A 9920-nucleotide genomic window follows, 5' to 3' on the forward strand; every position below is an offset into this window, starting at 1 on the left:
TGGGAGATGGCAACGCTACAAGCTGACTCCACCTCCATCTCAAAAGAGGAGGATTAACTGGCTGAGGTCACACAGCTACTGAGCTGCAGAGCTCAGAGGTTTAGGAATCATGCGTCTTCCTCCTACGGTGGGGCTCTACTCTGTTGGTCATTCAAACCTAGTTTGAGCATAGTTATTAATGATAAAATCACCCTCTTCCCAGGTGACAGCTCTTACTGTTTCAAAGTCTTTATAATAAATGGAAATTGGCTTTCCTGAAATTTCTATGTATTGATCCATTTCTGCTCTCCAGAGCTAAAGAGAACTGTCACTTTTCTATGTCTTTAAATATTTGTTGTCAACTTTCATGTCTTCTTCAAGTGTCCTCTTTTCATGCTAATGTGAACCAGCTGGATTTTTGTTTGTTATTGTCATAAGTTGAAAAGCTTGGCTCTTCCATCACTGTTATATACTCCACTATTGGGACTTGTGCTCAGAGTATACACTCTGAATAAATGCTTTTGTAAAAAAAAAAAAGAAGAAGAACGAAAGTGAGGCCTAACAACCTCTAAGACCACTAAGCAGTTGAGGGTCAGAGAGGTTCATGCCAAAGGTCATACTGCCAGTAAATGGCACAGCAGGGACTCCAGTGGAGAAAGAGTCCAGAGATGGGAAAGTTCCTGCCCAGAGTCACATGGCAAGCTGGTGGAACTGGGATGTGAACCCAGGACCTACTGCTTCATTTGTCATATACCAACCAAATCACAATCTGCAACTCAATCCTCCCTCCTACTGCTGATTCTCTTGCCTTGCTCTATTTTTTCTCTTTTCTATAGCACTTATCTTCTAACATACTTTACGAACTTTATTAAGTTATTAGAACATAAACTCCACTAGATCAGGGATCTTTTGTCTCTTTTGCTGACATACAAAGGTACTTCAAAAAATTCATAGAGATGTGTGTTATCTTTTAATTCTATTTTTCCATGAACTTTCTGAAATACCCTATTTCAAGCACCTAGAACAGTGTCTGCTTCATACAGGAGATGCTCAGTATATATCTGCTGAATAAATAAACTGGCCCAACAAGCATTTATTGAATACTTACTGTGGCTGGGCTGCGAACCTTATCACTTTGCTGGATCCCAAATCCACCCAGCAAAGCAGCCCAAACCCAGGCCAAACTTGTACATTTCCTTAAGCAACCAAACTTCCAAACAAAACCAAAACCTAAGACTCATCTTTTATCTGCATAGAACCTAAATTTCCTGGAATCTCCCTCTGAGAGTAGTCTCATCCTCTGCCCCCCGCCCCCCCCCCCAAGAAAAGGCGCAGCGAGACTTAGAGGGACTGTAGTTCCTCAACCCAACCACCCATACCAGATTCACTGCTGGCACTTTTTCTGCATCACTTTTGCTAAACAAGACTCAATTAGATCTGCCACAGTGCAGGTGCTGGGTATCACTGGGTACTCTGGCTTCACAGAGCAAAGATGGGATGGGGTGGGGGCAGCTCATTTGTACCAGATGCTCCTCCCCGGGACTTCAGATGAGATAAGGTCCCTGACCTTCTGGCCTTTCCTTAGTGGTGGCCAGTGCCCCCCTGGTGGGAGGGCTGCTGAATGGGCAAATTCAGAGCCATCTCACAGTGCAAGAGCTGCAGACTTGACTCCCTGGGTTCTTCCAACAATTCCCAAGGAGCCTCTCCTTCAGCTGTCAGGGACATGAATGCCATGTGCATCCGGGTTTGGCTGAACAATCTGCAAAGGGCAAGACTTTGAGACTTTTAACGTACAGCTTTTAACCAAAGCCACAAGGCGGTTCCAAGAAGTCCTGAGTCTATTTGTCCCCGTCCAAGGAAAAGAACAACAATCTCAGAGAAAAGTAAGGCATTCCGGAAATGCTGCCCTCCTTCAAAATGATCTTCCAGAAGAGGGAACCAAATACAGACTACATTAGCCCCTCCCCTCCAGACTATAAGATGTAATAACAGAGGGCGGCAAACATTTACCGACCTCATACTGTGCCAGGTACTGTGCAAACATGCACAAGAGATCGAATGATCCCTGCTCCACCTTTCAGCTGTGTACCCTGAAACACGTATTGCCTCTCTGTGTCTCGGTATCCTCACTTGGAAATGAAAAATGATTGACTCTATTTCGTAGGATTGTGCGGAGAATTCAGTGAGATAATGCTCAGCCCAGTGCCTGCCCCACAGTAAGCGCTTAATAACTGGCACTTCTTTCAAAGGAAAGAGCCGATCCATATTGAGAAAAGGAAAACTACTATTACTTAAGGCTTTGTTAAAGACTCTACGAGCCATTATTTACGCATTTAGTTATTTCCTAAGAGCTTGCTGACACCCGTTTTTCAAATAAACTTTATCCTCCCAGCATCTTCGGGGTGGCTGGGGGGGAACGCAGAGGGACAGTCCTCCTGACAAAAGGACAAAAAAAAAAAAAAAAACAAGACCCGTGGAGGTCCGGGGAGGCGGCCGGCAAGCATCCGAGAAGGAGCCCTCTGGCCTCAAACCCTCCCGAGGCTGCAAAACACCAGACGCGCCTCTCCCCGGGAGAAGTGGCTGGAGGCCATTATCAGAGCGGCGGTCGGCGCTGGGGCTTTCATCCACCGCCGCTTAGAAGCGGTCATCTTTTGTCCCTAAAGAAAAAATGCACATCAGGGCCCAGAAGTCGGAGGAAATCAGTTAGCGCCCCGAGACGCCACGCGCAAGCTTTCAACGCTGAGACAGGCCCCGGCAGAAATAAACGGGAGGCCCCTGCTCCGCAGAGGCCGCGAGGCCCTGGGGGAGCTCGAAGCGGGGCGTCGGGGCCCTAGAGGGTGGGGCGCTGACCGGGGGAAGGGAGAGGGGCGGCGGCGGCCAGGGCTTCCCAGGCTCCGCTCACCTGGCTGCGGCAGATGGCGCACCTGGCAGGGCCAGACCCCGCGGGCCCGGAGAGGAGCTGGGGTCGCCCCTGCTCGGGAAGCCCGGCCCCCTGAAGCAGCCGGCGGCGGCCCGGAACTCACCTGCCGTCACAACCGCGCCGCCGCCGCCTGTCACTCAAGCGCGCCCTCAGCGGCGCCGCGAAGGGTCGTGGGGCCCGGCCGGCCGCGCCCCGCCCCCTCCCCCTCAGCTATCCAATCGTAAGAGGCCGACGCCACGGAGGTGGGGGCGTGGCCACGGGGCGGGGCGGGGCCACGGGACCGTGCGTGCCGGGGGCGCGGCCGGGCGGCGCCGGCGCTCTGATCGCACCAACGCGCGCCGGAAGTAATCAGGGACGCAGCGCCGCGGCGCGACGGCTGGACTGCGGGCTGGCACTGCTATGCCGGTCACCGGGAAGACTTTCCGTCGGCGCCGGGCCGACTCGGAGTCGGAGGAGGATGAGCAGGACTCAGAAGAGGTTCGGTGAGTTTAGGGCGGGAGAGAAAAGGAGAGACCGGCTCGAGGGGCTCACCACCGGCCGGGCGCCTCTCTGACACTATGAACTGTGAGCGGAGGTGTTTTTTTCTGCGGACGAAGAAATTGAGGTTGTTGGGCATGAGGCCGCCGCACGGTTGAGGGAGGTGCGCCCGGGATGCGCCGTGGATCTGACTCTGGTTGGGTCTAGGCGCAGGGTCACCCCCTGGACCACTGTGCCTGCGGCTCAGCAGCGAGGCAGTGGTGCCCTCGAAGGTGTCTGCTGCTTGTTGGCTCTGGGTTCCGCGAAGGATCTCTCAGTCTATGCGTTACTTTCTTTCAGATTAAAACTGGAAGAGACCCGAGAGGTGCAGAACCTGAGGAAGAGGCCCAATGGGGTGAGGTGGGTACCGCGGGGGGAGGAGGAGGAGAAGGTGGGGATGACAGAGACACTCCCCCGCCCGGGTCGCTGTCACAAATCTCTCCTCAGACATGGCCTCTTCTCTTGACACACTGTACACTTTCCACTGCCCGAAGAGGAGACTAGCTTTTTTTGCAAACGTTTAATCAGGACATGCCCCGAGCTGTGTGGTCTTGGGGTGTGCTCCAGAGGTACAGAAACAGGTGGTCACTAACTTCTGTTTTTCTTGTATCTGATTAATTGTGGAATGTACATTGATTATTAAAACTTTAGAAAATTTTACAAGTATAATCAAGAAAATAAACAGTACCCATCCAGACATAACCAGTATTAACATGAAATATTTTTTTCTAATCTGTTTCCTTTATCTCTTTTATAAAGATTGTGAGCAACTTTATATATACTTTTATTTCCTACTGTTTTCAACTCGTTATAACATTGTGGGCATGCACCCATACTGTGGAATATTTTTCAGAAAACCTTTTTAGTGGCTGCATAGTATTCCACTAGATGTATGAACCATAATTTGTTAACAAATCCCCTATTTTGGGACATGTAGATCCTTTTGTAAATTTTCACCATCAAATAAGGCTGCAACAGATACTCTCTTACAGTTGTCTTTAGCTGCATTTTCCCTGATGGCAAAATTTAGAAATGAGATTTCCAGGCCAAGATAATGTCAAATGGCTTTACAGGAAAGTGTGCCACTTCACTCACCATCTACAGTGTTTGCTGAGCTCTGTTATATTCCTTAGGCTTTTCCAGCTGACTTTGCGCCTACCCCTCAAATCTCCCTATTGCACTAATGTTGCAACCTACAAACCTCTTGAGTGTGCCTCTTCATCTCTGAATTGTGCCATTTCTCTCTCTCTCTCTCTCTCTCTCTCTTCCTTTTTGGGTTTTGCTCAGTGCTGTGGCCCTACTGGTGGGAGAGAAGGTACAAGAAGAGACCACTCTAGTGGTAAGTTATTGGGTCTTCCCAGGACAGTAGGAGGATGTGGCCACTCAGTGGGTGATTGTGTTTCCTTAAAAAAAAAATAAATTCCACTGCCAATTATATAGATGCTTCCCCTAAGCTGTGTTTGCTTTCCGTAGGACGATCCCTTTCAGATGAAGACAGGCGGTATGGTGGACATGAAGAAACTGAAAGAAAGGGGCAAAGATAAGTAAGTGCAAGACATGGTGAGATGTAAATTCGCCTTTAGCCCCTGCCTGGGTCTGTGTGTCCTCACAGGGCTCCAGCCTACAGCAGCAGCTTGAATAGAAAATCTTGAAGTGGACTTTGTGCTTTGCAAAGAATATGTTGTTTAAAGGGAAAGAGAATGAAAACTCTAAAAATTAGCTTAGAGCAAGTGGAAAGATGCCTTTTATAAAGATGTGTTGTTTATTGTCTTGCAAACCTATGTGAAAGTTTTGTGTGGAAACACAGTTACAAAAATAATACATTCAAACAATTAAAAAGTTTAAAAAATTAAAGTAGTCACTCATTTCCCAGAGGTATCCCCATAGGCCAACAGTTTGGCCACTTATTTCTAGAGTTTTCTCTGTTTACATATCATATATTTCTTTTTTTTACCAACCATAGACAGGATATTATACTTTTTTGCTGTGTCCTTGCTCTATTCTTATAACATAAAATCCAGCCTCATTGAGTTTTGACTTTAAAGCTCTGCCTCACTGTTGTCTTCCTTCAGGATCAGCGAAGAAGAAGACCTCCACCTGGGGACATCATTTTCTGCAGAAACCAACCGCAGGGACGAGGACGCAGACATGTAGGTGTCCCTCTGGCTGTGAGCAATTGGGGCTGGGCTCCAGCCGGATAGAGTCCAAGAGGTTTAGTTACATATGACATTTCTAGAGTTTTCTAGAAGATGTCAATGTTGGCCCTTCTCTCTCCACCTCCCAGGCTTGAGAACTTTGAAAACCTCTTAATCGTTGTTTAGAAGCGTGGTTCCTGGGATTTTAGATTCCTTGGCCAGTAATATTTCCCCACAACATTACAGGGATAAACATGGAATTGCACACTTTTTATTTTGCTAATAAGGCTATTAAACTACCATCTTTATGTGTTCAGAGAACCTTATATATCATAACTCCAATAGATTAGTAGGATATAATCTTATTATATAGGTTGATGCTTTAGGTTGAAATTTTCTAACTTTATAAAGAAAATTCAAGTTATTTTTACTTTTCTCATTTTTCCATGAACTGATGAAAATTTCCTAATAGATCTTCACCAGTCTGTGGGCCAGTGTCGGGAACCACTAATTAGAAGATGCCTATGGTGAGCTTCCTGCCCCTCTCTGAGGCCTGTGAGTTTTTCATTTCAGGATGAAGTACATTGAGACAGAGTTAAAGAAGAGAAAAGGGATTGTGGAACATGAGGAACAGAAAGTCAAGCCAAAGAATGCAGAGGACTGTCTTTATGAACTTCCAGAAAATATCCGTGTTTCCTCAGCAAAGAAGACTGAGGAGATGCTTTCCAACCAGATGCTGAGCGGCATCCCCGAAGTGGACCTGGGCATTGAGTACGTTTCAGACTCGTGGTCCTGCCTCTTTCTGCCCCCTAGGCAAAAGGAACAGCACTCTGCTTTCCATTTAAAAGTCACTGGGACCATTTTTTACCTGTCTGTTTGGAAACCCAAAACTGTATTCTCACACATAAATTGTATTCTCTCTGGCAGGTTGTCCAAAGAAGTGTCTCTGAAGGCTTGATCAGAGTAGTTGAAGAGTCTTAAGAGACCCTGACCACTGAGAGCAGAAGTGTTTCTTTAGCCCTTGTTCACAGCTCCCCAGCTGTTCTAATCAGGCCCTTTGTTTTTCTCTTTTCTTCTAGCAGGAACCATGTTGATGGCTCACTGACCACCTCTCCCAATGATCCTCCTTTCATTTTAACTACAAAATATCTGCTTTAAAGGGGGATTGTTATGGAAGAAACACAATGGTCAAAATCATCTTTGGATGTAGCAGAGAATTGGGAGACTTCTGAGTCATCAGCTCTTTTCCGGCCTTACTAGCTTTGAGCCTTAGGCAATTCACTTTACTTCTTTGAGGCTTGATTTCCTCTTCATCAGGAGAGGAGAATAAGTCCTGCTCTCCAAAAGAATGTGACTGTAAGGGAGCTTGATAAACTGTGGAGAGCAGTGCCCCATGACAGATGATTTCCTTAAGCAATGGTGGGCTGCCAGCCTCACCAGTCAATTCTGTGTGAGTACCAAAGGTACTGTGATCTAATGTGTGGTGTGGCTCCTTTCTTCCCATAGTGCTAAAATTAAAAATATCATTTCCACGGAGGATGCCAAGGCCCGTCTGCTGGCAGAGCAGCAGAACAAGAAGAAAGATAGTGAGACATCCTTTGTGCCTACCAACATGGCTGTGAATTATGTACAGCACAACAGATGTAAGCATCTCTGGGAAAGCAAGTCTGCCCTGGCCCCCCACCTCATTGGGTTGAGGTCCCCAGGAACTCCATATTCTGTCTGATGTGTTGCCTATCTCTTTTGGTCCAGTTTATCATGAGGAGCTCAATGCCCCCATACGGAGAAACAAAGAAGAGCCCAAAGCCCGGCCCTTAAGAGTGGGTGACACAGAGAAGCCAGAACCTGAGCGTGAGTACAGCAGAGGCCTCTGGGCTGCCCCAAGCAGTCAGTGCTCAGGGGCCAATGGAGGCAGGATGGGGTCGGTAAGGGGCTGAGCTTGGGCTTTGGGGCCAGGGCCACACACTGGACCATGACCATGTGCATTCCCCTCTCCAAGCCTCAGTTTCCTCATCTATAAAATGGGTATATTAATAGAAACTACCTCTCAGGGTTCACTAGGCTGTCAAGCATAGTAGAGCCTCTAGAATTAGAAACTTTATAATAAGCAAAACTAGAAGTTATTTACAAGTAACAGGTATTTACCGAGGTCTTTGTATGTTCTTGTGCACGGGGTTAGGTGCTGGGACTCCAGTGGGGAATGAGACAGGCTTGGTCCTTGCCTGTGTGGAGTAGTCTGGTGGTGGTTTCGGCATGGCAAAGAGCCTTTCCTGGTCTTTTCCTTTTCAGGGTCCCCTCCTAACCGCAAACGTCCTGCTAACGAGAAGGCCACTGATGACTACCACTATGAGAAGTTCAAGAAGATGAACAGGCGGTACTGAGGTGTGCACAGTGTGATGTAAATAGCACCTTCCCTACCCTCCCTCCCATGAGAAAAGGCTTCCTGGAGAGAAGCCTGCTCATTTACTAGCAGACAGTTCCAAAAACAGACTAACATTTTGAAACAAAACAATGTGCAGTTTTCCTACTTGGAGATGAACTCTGTTCCTGTGAGCATTATTAAAACTTGTTTGTAAATATGTTAACTTTCTCTCAGTATTTGTTCTGGGTCAGGAGGAAAGAGCTGTGTGTTCATGGTGTGATAATGCCCTTTAGATTGTGTTTTTATTATTGTATATGCCATCATGTCTTTTTCAGATATTTGAAACAGGGCTCAGAAATGCATCCTTATTGTTTAGAGCAGGTCCAGCTGATAGCAGAAAAATCCAAGATACTGGATCAAAGGGATACTGGCATTTTATGACTTTTGCAAAGATATCTGTTTCTTTTCATTAAAAATGAAAAAGCAAAAACTACATTTCTTATCACTTAGAATTTAATTTTTAAATACTAAATGAATCCAACCTAATTGTGTGTATTGTGTTTCCTTACACCAACATCACTTAATGTTTTCAGAGTCCAAGGGTTGGGTAGCTCAAATGTAAAACTGAATTACTGAGATAGATTTTCTCATTTAGTTCAAAAGATATAGACATGCTCCAACCTTCTAGCTGTCAGGTACCTTCCCACCTGTGCTGTCATTTTTTGTGAGGCATGTACATGGGTCAGGCTAAGGACAGAGCAGGTCAGTTGACTTCTGGGCTGACTTAGAGCAGGTATTGTGGTTACAGAGGTTTGGCTCTGGAGTCAGATCTGATCTCTGCTCACAGCTTACAAATTGTGTCCTTAGACAAATCCCTTTCCCTCTGAGCCTCAGTTTTCTCATCTAAAATGAAAAAGATTTTTCCTCCACTAGAATGCAAGGTCAGGGAGGCAGGAACCATTTGTGCTGCTTTTTTTGTTTGAATCCCCAGGGCAGAGCCCACAACCTGACATAGACAATGCTCAAATGAATGAATGATCCCTACCTCCAGTATTGTAAGGATTAGAGGTCATATGTAGTGCTTGGCTTATAATCGGTGCTCAAAACTTTTTTTAAATACAGTATGAAAAAGTTGAACCTTAAAAAATGTTTCCAGAATATTTAGGCATTTATCAGGTGCCCATGATGCAGTACGATGGTAACCAAGATGAATACTGAGGGTCTAGCACATCCCCTGGCACATAGTAACACAACAAATATTTATGGGGTGGATGGGGAAATAGTGGTTGATGCTCAGTTACTGCTTGCCAGAGTTTCCTTCGCTGGAGAAAGGGTAGCCTTCTGCCCATCTTACAAATGGCTGCCAGATGGTGGGAGCCAGATTTCTCACTATTTGGAATTTACAGATAAGCAAGGGGAGGAGGTTCAAATGATCCATTTAATGGACTGGAGTTGGAGATGACAGTATGAACTCATGTTGACCCTAATATAGGTACAGATTGTTACATACAGAAATATTTATAGATATCTGTACATACACTGATCAGTATATACACAGACATTTCTTTGTCAGATGAGATGGCCTGAAAGAAATGACAACTCAGTAGCAAAGAGCACACCTACCACCCAGATCTTAGCACTTTACTTCTGTAATCTTCCTTCCAAAAACCCATAACCCTAGTCTAGTCATGAGGAAAGCAGACAAATTCCAATAGAGGGTCATCCTTCAAAGATTTGATCAGTACTCCTCAAAACTACCAAGGTCATCAAAAATAAGGAAAGTCTGAGAAAGTGTCACAGGAGTCGGCTAAGGAGACACACAATTAAACGATATGTGGTCTCCTGGATGGAATCCTGGAGCAGAAAAATACATTAAGTAAAAGGAAGGAAATCTTGGGCCCGCCGGTGGCTCACTTGGGAGAGCGTGGTGCTGACAACACCAAGTCAAGGGTTAAGATCCCCATACCGGTCATCTTTTTTTTAAAAAAAGGAAGGAAATCTTAATACT

General features: G+C 46.1%; 2 protein-coding genes across 5 annotated transcripts in view; one reads left to right on the forward strand and one right to left on the reverse strand.

The window, feature by feature from the left end:
• Positions 1–3087, reverse strand: part of USP20 (ubiquitin specific peptidase 20) — a 38480-nt gene extending 35393 nt beyond the window's left edge. For 3 of the 4 annotated variants that reach the window (XM_063081770.1, XM_063081766.1, XM_063081769.1), the window contains exon 1: positions 2882–2996. The gene's annotated coding sequence lies outside the window, so the exon portion shown is untranslated. The other variant, XM_063081767.1, reaches the window with a different exon arrangement.
• A 134-nt stretch (positions 3088–3221) lies between these two features.
• C17H9orf78 (chromosome 17 C9orf78 homolog) lies at positions 3222–8458 on the forward strand. Its single transcript, XM_063082426.1, has 9 exons — positions 3222–3381; positions 3716–3775; positions 4703–4754; positions 4889–4959; positions 5488–5565; positions 6124–6321; positions 7057–7193; positions 7303–7401; positions 7840–8458. The coding sequence occupies exons 1-9, from the start codon at positions 3299–3301 to the stop codon at positions 7929–7931; spliced, it is 870 nt and encodes a 289-aa protein (XP_062938496.1). The 5' UTR covers positions 3222–3298; the 3' UTR covers positions 7932–8458.
• Positions 8459–9920: the final 1462 nt, after the last annotated feature.

Source organism: Cynocephalus volans, chromosome 17 (assembly GCF_027409185.1).
Source record: "Cynocephalus volans isolate mCynVol1 chromosome 17, mCynVol1.pri, whole genome shotgun sequence".
Lineage (NCBI taxonomy): Eukaryota > Metazoa > Chordata > Mammalia > Dermoptera > Cynocephalidae > Cynocephalus > Cynocephalus volans.

Coding starts and splice junctions, on each gene's coding strand:
- C17H9orf78 (XM_063082426.1), top strand. CDS start 3,299: ATGCCGGTCACCGGGAAGACTTTCCGTCGGCGCCGGGCCGACTCGGAG. Junction 3,382..3,715: donor CAGGACTCAGAAGAGGTTCG/GTGAGTTTAGGG, acceptor ACTTTCTTTCAG/ATTAAAACTGGAAGAGACCC. Junction 4,960..5,487: donor AAAGAAAGGGGCAAAGATAA/GTAAGTGCAAGA, acceptor GTCTTCCTTCAG/GATCAGCGAAGAAGAAGACC.